The sequence below is a fragment of the Dendrobates tinctorius genome, unplaced genomic scaffold (assembly GCF_039654945.1).
Source record: "Dendrobates tinctorius isolate UK_male_01 unplaced genomic scaffold, ASM3965494v1 ptg000196l, whole genome shotgun sequence".
NCBI classification, from domain to species: domain Eukaryota; kingdom Metazoa; phylum Chordata; class Amphibia; order Anura; family Dendrobatidae; genus Dendrobates; species Dendrobates tinctorius.
Genome location: NW_027361863.1, coordinates 17,451,762 through 17,463,203, shown reverse-complemented (window position 1 = coordinate 17,463,203; position 11,442 = coordinate 17,451,762). Strand labels below are relative to the sequence as shown.

General features: G+C 50.3%; 1 protein-coding gene across 1 annotated transcript; it reads right to left on the bottom strand.

Moving 5' to 3' along the window:
- Positions 1 to 857: 857 nt before the first annotated feature.
- Positions 858 to 11,442, bottom strand: TPI1 (triosephosphate isomerase 1). The gene is made up of 7 exons (XM_073552970.1): positions 11,239 to 11,442; positions 4,375 to 4,498; positions 4,213 to 4,297; positions 3,901 to 4,033; positions 3,531 to 3,616; positions 2,806 to 2,893; positions 858 to 1,105 (listed from the first exon to the last, which is right to left on the bottom strand). The coding sequence occupies exons 1-7, from the start codon at positions 11,348 to 11,350 to the stop codon at positions 987 to 989; spliced, it is 747 nt and encodes a 248-aa protein (XP_073409071.1). The 5' UTR covers positions 11,351 to 11,442; the 3' UTR covers positions 858 to 986.

Here is an 11,442-nt window from a genome sequence, read left to right as displayed (position 1 = left end):
CAGTGTGACAGACCCCCAGTGCTACACACAGAGGAGGCAGGGAGACAGTGTGACAGACCCCCAGGGCTACACACAGAGGAGGCAGGGAGACAGTGTGACAGACCCCCAGGGCTACACACACAGGAGGCAGGGAGACAGTGTGACAGACCCCCAGGGCTACACACACAGGAGGCAGGGAGACAGTGTGACAGACCCCCAGGGCTACACACACAGGAGGCAGGGAGACAGTGTGACAGACCCCCAGTGCTACACACAGAGGAGGCAGGGAGACAGTGTGACAGACCCCCAGTGCTACACACACAGGAGGCAGGGAGACAGTGTGACAGACCCCCAGTGCTACACACACAGGAGGCAGGGAGACAGTGTGACAGACCCCCAGTGCTACACACACAGGAGGCAGGGAGACAGTGTGACAGACCCCCAGTGCTACACACAGAGGAGGCAGGGAGACAGTGTGACAGACCCCCAGTGCTACACACAGAGGAGGCAGGGAGACAGTGTGACAGACCCCCAGTGCTACACACACAGGAGGCAGGGAGACAGTGTGACAGACCCCCAGTGCTACACACACAGGAGGCAGGGAGACAGTGTGACAGACCCCCAGTGCTACACACACAGGAGGCAGGGAGACAGTGGTGGTCACAATGTCGATCAGCATAAGCATCTTTTTTGCTGAGAAGTTTAGGTGAAACGAGAGCCAGGAGTGTAAAGAGTAAGAATATATAGTCTGCACTGAAATACATTTGTGTAATATTATTCGCTGCTGGCAGACCCCCATGCTCCATCTCCCTTCTCATTATTAGAAAAACTTTACAATCTGATTAATCCAGCGAGAAAAACAAGACAGACGGCGGACAGAAATTTTGCCATTTTATTACAGATCGAGCTCCGGGGAGGCGGCTCACACCAAGGACTACTGGACATGTACATGAGAGACACAGCACCGCTAACGTTAAGGAGATGGGAACAGTGGGCAGACAGGAGGATTAACACTTGGCATTGATGATCTCAATGAATTCCGGTTTCAGGGACGCCCCCCCGACCAGGAAGCCGTCAATGTCTGGCTTTGATGCCAGCTCCTTGCAGGTACCACCGGTGACTGACCCTAAAACAGATGAATTCAGTGAGAAAGCAGCAGCACCGAAAAAACAGCTCCCTAAGGCAAGTGTGGAAATCTACAGACGCAGCAACTTTATGCTCAGAGATTGGGAGCCATTACACCTCCCAGATTGGGCCTCGTGGATTGGTTTCCTCATAGCCTTCTCCATTGGGTATGTTTATTAGATGTTAGCGGGAACCTGTCGCCTCTTTTTGGCCTACCAGCTAAAAATATCAGCTATGCATTCCACAACTACTTCTGAAACTCCGACTCCCCATGTACCATGCATAAAAAATTTTTTTATTGCTCCTGCGCGGTATGGTAATGTGTTTGGTTCATTCCGATGGGCGTCGCTTCATTTCACTCACTCCGCCCCTCCTGCTTGCTGTACTCATTCCTTGCCATGAATATCGCGTAGAGATTTCGCGTGTGCGCAGTATGCCTTGCACAACTTTGGGCAAAGCCAAAAAGTAACGCGCATGCGCCATACTGCTTTTCGGCTTTGCCTGCAGTTGGGCAAGGCATACTGCGCACGCGCAAGATCCCATTTGAATGCGCACGTGCAAAATCTTTACGCGATCTGCAATATTCATGGCAAGGAATGCGTACAGCAAGCCGAGGAGGGTCGGAGTCAAACGAAGCGACGCCCATCGGACTGGACCGAACACATTACCATACATTGCGGGAGCAATAAAAAAAGGTTTTTATGGGTGACACATAGGGAGTCAGGGGTTTCAGAAGTAGTTGTGGAATGCATAGCTGACACTCAGCTGATATTATTAGCTGTTAGGCCAAAAAAGAGGTGACAGGTTCCCTTTAAGTGGTGCAGAAAAGTAGCACATTTTGGCAAACCAACTTTTTACTCTGTTGCATGGACGGCATGAGAAATGCTAAATTCATTACAAAATATTGTGTAATGAATTTTAGCCAATTTTACACCAGCATATGAGCGTTCATCTGATATTTAATGTTATTACTGGACCCCACCATAAGCATCAGTCATACAGTGCCAACAGTAATATAATATGCATCCAGTATTATATCCCAGAGCTGCACTCACTATTCTGCTGGTGCAGTCACTGTGTACATACATTACTGATCCGGAGTTACCTCCTGTATTATACCCAAGAGCTGCACTCACTATTCTGCTGGTGCCGTCACTGTGTACATACATTACATTACTGATCCTGAGTTACCTCCTGTATTATACCCCAGAGCTGCACTCACTATTCTGCTGGTGCCATCACTGTGTACATACATTACATTACTGATCCCGAGATACATCCTGTATTATACCCCAGAGCTGCACTCACTATTCTGCTGGTGCAGTCACTGTGTACATACATTACTGATCCCGAGTTACATCCTGTATTATACCCCAGAGCTGCACTCACTATTCTGCAGGTGCAGTCACTGTGTACATACATTACTGATCCCGAGTTACATCCTGTATTATACCCCAGAGCTGCACTCACTATTCTGCTGGTGCAGTCACTGTGTACATACATTGCTGATCCTGAGTTACCTCCTGTATTATACCCCAGAGCTGCACTCACTATTCTGCTGGTGCAGTCACTGTGTACATACATTACATTACTGATCCCGAGTTACATCCTGTATTATACTCCAGAGCTGCACTCACTATTCTACTGGTCACCCCACCACCAGTTTAGTAACAGGACATAGTTTTCCTGGTGATACTTTACCTCCATATATGATGCGGACTGACTGGGCGACCTGTTCAGAGACGTTGCTCTTTAGCCACTCACGGAGCTTTATATGAACCTCCTGCGCCTGGAGAAATACAGATTAAGTGAAGGAAGCTCTATAATGTGATTGTCATATCATGGGAGCTGTCAGGGGAGGGGAAGCAATGACCAGAATAATAATAATAATAATAATAATAATAATAATAATAATAATAATAATAAAAAAAAAAAAAGTGCAAAACGTCACAGAATTTATGAGCATAACCTAGCATTTATAATCCCGGGGTCTTATGTAGTCTGGGATCTGGTGCACATGTTAGCGCAGCTCCTCCTGTAGCGCCACCCCTGATACTATTCATATACAGCAGGCAGACGTAGCATTTTCTTAGTCCATCTGAAGGACATGCGGAGTCCGTCCAGACGCTGCTAGTCCATAACTTGCCGTTCACTTGATGGACGGAGGCCCACAGGTGGGCCGCGCTTATCAGACCTCCAGCTGGAGGACCCCCAGCCGCCAATACAAGAGCCATAATACCTGAAATGCCAGTGGCTCAGATCACACCTACCGTGACCCCACTACTGCACGTAGTCCTAGTAGTCACCTACCTGCTTGTCAGACATTGTGGCCAGCTGACCTGATAACCCTGGGTGACCCTTTCAGCCATCTTTTACCCATCGATGGAGAAGGGCTCGTACCCTTCCTGGGGGAGAGCAGTACTCACTTGTTGGGGTGTTGCAGTCTTTCCAGTACCGATGGCCCAGACTGGTTCATACGCCAGGACAACCTTGCTCCAGTCCTTTACATTATCTGCCAGGGAGAAGGGATAACATCGACCATCAGAGCGGGAGAGGTGGACGCTCCGTGCAGCAGCGTTACATCACACAGACCCCAGGCATGGAGGAAAGCTGTAATCATGGGCATCTAGGGGGCCATTCACATATGCTTCATGGTGCCCGGTGGACCCTACGGACATGCACTGGGGTCGGCTTCAATTACACACAAGATTTGTACGGTTGTGACCACACAGTAAATTTACGCCGTGGTGTACAGAGGGGTAAAGTGTAAGGACCGTGAACGTGCAGAACACCCACCCGCGATGAACTTCGTCTGCTCAAAGACGACCTTCTCTGTAATTCCAGCCTCGCGCTGATCCAGCTTCTCTCCGATACAGGCGATCACCCCGACGTTCTCAGACAGAGCGTGCGCCACCTTCTGGCCGATCAGCTGTAGAGCACAAAATCCAAAATAGACTCATCTGGAAAAAAACCACCGACCCTCATTTCAAATGAAAAAAAAAAAAAAAAATGTTAACAGCCGGGAGATAAACCGGCCAGAAATCACATCAGATCCATGACTTATTGTATTTAGGGGACCGCAAGCGAATCACTGGGCAGAGATCTCACCTCATCAGATTCCCCGAAAACATGTCGCCTCTCGGAATGTCCCAAAATCACCCAGGTGACGCCGATGTCTTTGATCATGGCAGGGCTAGAAGAAAAGACAGTGTTATAGACGGGGTGCAGCACCTCACACAGCGTAGGGACGGGTCATATCGGCATCCGCACCTGATCTCTCCGGTGAACGCTCCCTTAGACACTTTATAACAATTCTGAGCGGCTACTGCAAATTTGGCGTCAAGTTTCTGCCGGGCAAAGTCCAGGTAAATGGAGGGGGCGCCGCAGACAACCTCTGTAAAGAAAGGAACCATTTTACTTTAAGAGGCTTTGATATGCAATTAAAATAACACGAAACATCCAAGATTGTTCCCAAACAGTTGTCAGGTGGAATAGGACTTCGACAGTTGTCAGCTTGACCTTACACCCTGTGACTTGCCGTGACCCTGCGGCACAGGCTGGAGAATAAGGTGGTCAGACCTCCACTCCATTCTTCTTCCATAATCATTTACTTCCTAGTAATCAGACATAGGAGGACTATGAGGGCTCCACTATCCTCATCAATGGCTGCCCACAATAGTCAGATTGATCATTTTGGATACGCCGCCCATAATGGTCACTTTATCACTACTCCTGGCTGTGTTTGCTCCATTTCTCCCCATTAAAAACAGCAATAAAGAAGAAGAGGTTGTGTACAGCAGATCAGAGCGTGGAGAGGAAGGAAAGCATCTAAGTCTTCAGAGAGGGCAGATCACAGGCTGAACAGTCAGGTAGTGTAGATGGGGGAAGTAAGCTTACATAGCAGTTTGCAGAGGGCTAGTAAAGTGTAGCGCATCAGTGGACATACGCAGTTTCAAGTCTGCAGCATGTCAATTCTTCCAGTGTTTTTTTTCACCCATTCAAAAATGAACGGGGGAAAAAATGCATTAAGTATGCAAACATTTTACCGTAAGCCGCATTTTTCATTAAGTGTAAATTCACACTGTGCGTATTTAGTTCCCATAATTAAGGAGAACTCTAGATCTTCATCCCTTCTGCTCTTTCTGCAAATACAGTTTGGAAAGTTTACTGTAAAAATATCCTGACATTCCCGGCTCTGACCGATACACCAGGGTAACATGAAGTGCGGCAACAGGTGCCAGCTCTACTGCACTGCCAGCTGGCTCCACACAGGGTCCTGATGGACGTCACGTCTTCCCAATATCAGTGAAGGAGCCGGCCGCTCCCCGGCTGTGAGGTTGGAGGTAGCATGGGGCCCTCGTCACACTTTAAGGCGGTGCGCCCACGTTGCGTTTTTTAAGCGTTTTTAGAGGCGCGGTTCTGCCTGCAGAAACGCTTAAGAAAAGCATCTAATGTAATCATAATGGAAAACGCACATGTTGTGCTAATGGTGCGGTTTATCCGCTGCGGAAACGCTTAGCGGGAAAAAACGCAGCATGTTCATTTATTTGGCGGAAACGCATACATACAATTGCATTGTAAAAACACATAGGAAAACGCACGCTAAACGCTTCCAAAAGCAGTTCTTAAAACGCATGCGCTTTCCCGGGAAGAGGGTGTGCGTTTCTATAAGGAACATTCTGCTTCAAAAGCGCAACGTGGGCCCATAGCCTAAAGGAGAATTCAGCTTTAATTATAGCACTTCTAAAAGTCCACGATGCATCCACATGGCTGCACATTGAGCAACCCTGACTCTGTAGTAAGGTGCCGTGGGCAGAGGAAGCGCGCCCGCGTGTAAAACAAGTCTCCCCGGAGGACCTAAAATCCAGCGTCGAAGGAAGCTGAGGTGTGGGGTGCTGTTTGCCAATGTACATTACATTCTAAATTGCTCCTATATCTCAGTTTCAGGGACGCAGGTGAAAGTGAACTAAGGAGAGAACTGCAACCACATCTAAAACGTAAGGAAGGGAAAAGACGCAATTTCACATAGTAATTATTCATTAAGGATCTGCACTGACGATAAGGAATCATTTATAGAAGCGCTGTGCTTGCAGGCTGCGCGTCACCAGCAGGGGGTGACAGCACTCCATGTACAGGAACGGTAGCTGTGCCCTAAACTTGCTGTTACAGGTCCAAAGAGTTTTCTATGAACAGCGCGCCATTTATTGTTAAGATATTCCCAGAGGCGCATGCATGGCCTATAAGTCTCCTCACTCTGACATGGCAGGCCTGGCTTGTCACTCGACACTCTTAGTACATGGCACTGTCCTCTTCTCCTGCAGTCTGGTTTGTAACGTTATTTTACGCTTGGTGCCACTAGGTGGCGATCTATGGCGCAGGTGGCGCAGCCTTGCAGCGCTGAGGTCCTGGGTTCGAATCCCACCAAGGACAACATCTGCAAGGAGTTTGTATGTTCTCCCCGTGTTTGCGTGGGTTTCCTCCGGGTACTCCGGTTTCCTCCCACATTCTAAAGACATACTGATAGGGAATTTAGATTGTGAGCCCCATCGGGGACAGTGATGAAAATATGTGCAAACTGTAAAGCGCTGTGGAATATGTTAGCGCTATATAAAAATAAAGATTATTATTATTATTATTATTATATACAAGCTTTCTACCTCTTCTACAGGCACGAGCTCCATATATACTGCCACCTAGTGACAGCAACAAGTTGTCGAAAATGTTACAAAGTCAGTGGCGTGACGGGCAGGTAAGGAACAAACAGGAGCTCTGCAGCTACAGGAGCGGCTCAAATCAAAGGGTAGTTAAAGAAATGAGGCCATTGATCTGCTCCTTGTCGTATCAATCTCCTGAAATAAAGCCTAACGGTTCTATAGTGAAAAGAGCCACAATTCTCTGACATTTTCTGCACTTGGTCATGATTTCCAGGACCTCTGCTGTGATCATTGAATAGGAAACGTTATTGCTAGAGTGATCAATGAGTGGAACAGGCTGCCACGAGAAGTGGTGAGTTCTCCTTCAATGGAAGTCTTCAAACAGAGGCTGGACAGACATCTGACTGGGATGATTTAGCGAATCCTGCTTTGAGCAGGGGGTTGGACCAGATGGCCCAGGAGGTCCCTTCCAACTCTACGATTCTATGATTCTAGTCTCCAGAGGATGGAAATCTGTCCTGTGTATGATAAAGCAGGACTGTGATACCTGTGGGGTCCATCACGTGATCAGGAGCGGTGTCTCAGCCTCTTTGTATGAACACTCATGGGTTTTTTTCTTTCAATGACAGCAAGCAGAGATTTTGAAAACATTAGCAATTCACATAAAAAGGCCATTGCAAATCTACTGTCCGAAAAGAGATTTTTTTTTTGCAAAAACTGGATTGTATTTTTTCACTTCTATAGCGCAATCATTCCACAGAGCAGTACAGAAATGTCACAGTCTGCAGGAAATCAGGACCCCCAAACGAGAAGACCAGGCCCCCCCTGGGCGGATGTGGAGTCAAACCCAGAAGCTGCAAGACAACATTGCAAAAAATGGGGGCCACAGACTCTTAAAGGGGCGTCACTAAATAATGGCTGTACCAGATGTATGGGCCATGAAACAACTGGCATCAATGCGTTACCCCGCGAGGAGGCTGCGCCGTGCTCCATCCCAATACGACCGGCTCCAGTTAGTTTATTAATCTGGCACTGTGACCTTAGATATAGCAACTCCATTTTAAAGGAGATCTTCACAGAAAAGCCTCCTTTATGGCTGCGCTGCCTGGAAAACTAAAGGCGCATTCACACAGCGGGTTTTTGATACAGTCAGGTACTGGCGCAGCTTTTTTTTTTAGCTTTTGCATAGAGTTGTTTCCTATTCAGTGACAGCCAGCAGAGATCAGGTTTGGATGTGACACCAGATTATTGGAGGTTCACACTCTGCGCACATACTCCACGCAGCCCCTGGCGCTCCGGCCCATCTCCGCCGCCCCTGGCGCTCCGGCCCATCTCCGCCGCCCCCAGCTGCCAATCTGCTATTTTGGGACAGTCGCTCAGTTTATTTTGGGCGAATGAAAAAGGTCAAAAGTCACAACCTTCACATCAGACCAAGTGCAGAGCAGCCGAAAGGTCAGAGCTGGTTTTAGTCTGTCTACTCAGCTGCCAAATGCGTGAAGGGTTAAAGGTCAAAGCCAGGGGACCAAACTGATCCTTGCTCTTTCTAACTACAACCCCCGGGGGCAAAGAGAAGAGAAGACGAAAAATGGAAAATGGTTCAGCAAAGCATAAAATGTCCAGATGACTGCAGCCGGTGGTGGCACGTTAGGTTACTGTCTCTTTAAAGGGCTGACACTGCAGAGGAAGAGTACGTGCCTGGAAGCACAGAGCCAGGCGGCTGCAGCAAAGGGGAAGAACCACAGTAATGCAGCCGCCCAATACATACCCGACACTGGCCCTGCATGGGTCTCCTGCAGGATCTGCTGGGATTTGTAGTTCTAGGTCAAGTGCATGGCTATTGGCAATGGCGTAGCTCGTGGGCCCTAACACAAGACATCCAACGGGGCCCCCCAAACATTGCCGTAGTAAAGGGCGTCTCATTATAGCAGCATTTATTCCATGGTGCTTTACATGTGAGGAGGGGTGTACATAATAAAAACCAAGCCCAGTAATCTTAAGTGGGCCAAAGAGACCGTCCGGGCCCCCCAGGCTCCAGGGCCCGGCTGCAGTCATAGTTACACCCCTGGGGATTCGTCTCCGACCCCTTGGTTTCCTTTCACTGTGTTTTAGGTCACCCCTCCCCCATGGTTACAATGAATCCTCAGGTCTGGGTGATGGAGCGTGCCCAGCCGGGGGTCCGGGCATTGCACACTGGCTGCTCTGCGCCCATCTCCCTGCAGCTCTAACATCCAGCACTGCTCAAGGACAGCAGGTCAGGAGCGACGGGGCACACAGGAGGCGACAAGACCCAAACAAGAGGGCACTGCCAACCGGGCACAGACAGGGCACCCACCCAGGGACATGTGCATGGGGGGCTTATGCCAAGGTGCACATGGGGGGCTTATGCCAAGCATGTGCATATGGGGGGGGGGGCTTATGCCAAGCATGTGCATATGGGGGGGCTTATGCCAAGCATGTGCATATGGGGGGGGGGGGGCTTATGCCAAGCATGTGCATATGGGGGGGGGGGGGGGGGCTTATACCATGCATGTGCATATGGGGGGAGGGGCCTTATACCATGCATGTGCATATGGGGGGAGGGGCCCTATACCATGCATGTGCATATGGGGGGAGGGGCCCTATACCATGCATGTGCATATGGGGGGAGGGGCCTTATACCATGCATGTGCATATGGGGGGGAGGGGCCCTTATACCATGCATGTGCATATGGGGGGGAGGGGCCCTTATACCATGCATGTGCATATGGGGGGGAGGGGCCCTTATACCATGCATGTGCATATGGGGGGGAGGGGCCCTTATACCATGCATGTGCATATGGGGGGGAGGGGCCCTTATACCATGCATGTGCATATGGGGGGGAGGGGCCCTTATACCATGCATGTGCATATGGGGGGGAGGGGCCCTTATACCATGCATGTGCATATGGGGGGGAGGGGCCTTATACCATGCATGTGCATATGGGGGGGAGGGGCCTTATACCATGCATGTGCATATGGGGGGGAGGGGCCTTATACCATGCATGTGCATATGGGGGGGAGGGGCCTTATACCATGCATGTGCATATGGGGGGGAGGGGCCTTATACCATGCATGTGCATATGGGGGGGAGGGGCCTTATACCATGCATGTGCATATGGGGGGGAGGGGCCTTATACCATGCATGTGCATATGGGGGGAGGGGCCTTATACCATGCATGTGCATATGGGGGGAGGGGCCTTATACCATGCATGTGCATATGGGGGGAGGGGCCTTATACCATGCATGTGCATATGGGGGGAGGGGCCTTATACCATGCATGTGCATATGGGGGGAGGGGCCTTATACCATGCATGTGCATATGGGGGGAGGGGCCTTATACCATGCATGTGCATATGGGGGGAGGGGCCTTATACCATGCATGTGCATATGGGGGGAGGGGCCTTATACCATGCATGTGCATATGGGGGGAGGGGCCTTATACCATGCATGTGCATATGGGGGGAGGGGCCTTATACCATGCATGTGCATATGGGGGGAGGGGCCTTATACCATGCATGTGCATATGGGGGGAGGGGCCTTATACCATGCATGTGCATATGGGGGGAGGGGCCTTATACCATGCATGTGCATATGGGGGGAGGGGCCTTATACCATGCATGTGCATATGGGGGGAGGGGCCTTATACCATGCATGTGCATATGGGGGGAGGGGCCTTATACCATGCATGTGCATATGGGGGGAGGGGCCTTATACCATGCATGTGCATATGGGGGGAGGGGCCTTATACCATGCATGTGCATATGGGGGGGGGGGCTTATACCAAGCATGTTAATAGTCACAGGAAGTTGCGAGCTGGGTGATGACACATTAACCCCTTCACTGCATGGCACCCACCCACCAGGCCATTCACCAGCGGTGCCATCCAGCCTACAATAAACCATGACACCACTCTGGATCTAGGCTGTGCAGTGGAGATGCTGCATCCTGCGACTGTCAGGGCATGCTGGGGGTTGTGGTGTCATTCAGCAGGCTGCAGATCTATAGGATGATGCTGGAAGATCCGGTCTTTGAAAGCCTGCACCCCATCATCCCTCCTCCAGCCATGATCGATCCCAGGGCCCCCATTAGTGGCCCACGTCTGCCCTTCAGCGATGCACAATTTGACCTTTCACTGCTGAATGTTTGAGGAGATGCAGAATATGCAGCTGGCATGTAAAGGGTTATTTTTAGGATCTACAGATCAGGACCAATAGATCGTGGGAAGGTCCAACTAGGGGGAATGAGACCAGAGCCTGGGGGCAGAGTCTGGCTCTGGGGCCCCTGCACCGATAATGTATGGCTTCTCAGCGCCCACAGTCAGTACAATCTAATTGGGCAGATCTGATCGCTTAAAGGTCATTGATGAAACCCGACCGATCTGATCGCTCGTGACATAATATGGGATCAGCTGCAAGGATTAACCCCTTCCCTACAGATCCCGGCCGCTGCTCCCCCCCACACCTGTCTCCGCGTTGGTTTTGGCGCCGTTCAGGGTCTTGATCAGCTCCTCCAGACTCTTCTTGTCACCGTTCATCTTCCAGTTTCCACCCACGAAAAACTTCCTTGGAGACATTGTCTGCGGCGGCGATGGGTTCAGGGTCCGGAGAATGAATCCAGGCGAGGCGGTGACGAAGCTCCTTCACTGCGCGGCGCCTTTAAATAACC

Excerpts from the sequence above, each read along its gene's own strand:
- TPI1 (XM_073552970.1), bottom strand. The coding sequence starts at position 11,350 with ATGTCTCCAAGGAAGTTTTTCGTGGGTGGAAACTGGAAGATGAACGGT. Across the intron at positions 4,298-4,374 it reads GCGTTCACCGGAGAGATCAG|CCCTGCCATGATCAAAGACA; the intron begins GTGCGGATGCCG and ends CTTTTCTTCTAG. Across the intron at positions 4,034-4,212 it reads TTTTCGGGGAATCTGATGAG|CTGATCGGCCAGAAGGTGGC; the intron begins GTGAGATCTCTG and ends TGTGCTCTACAG.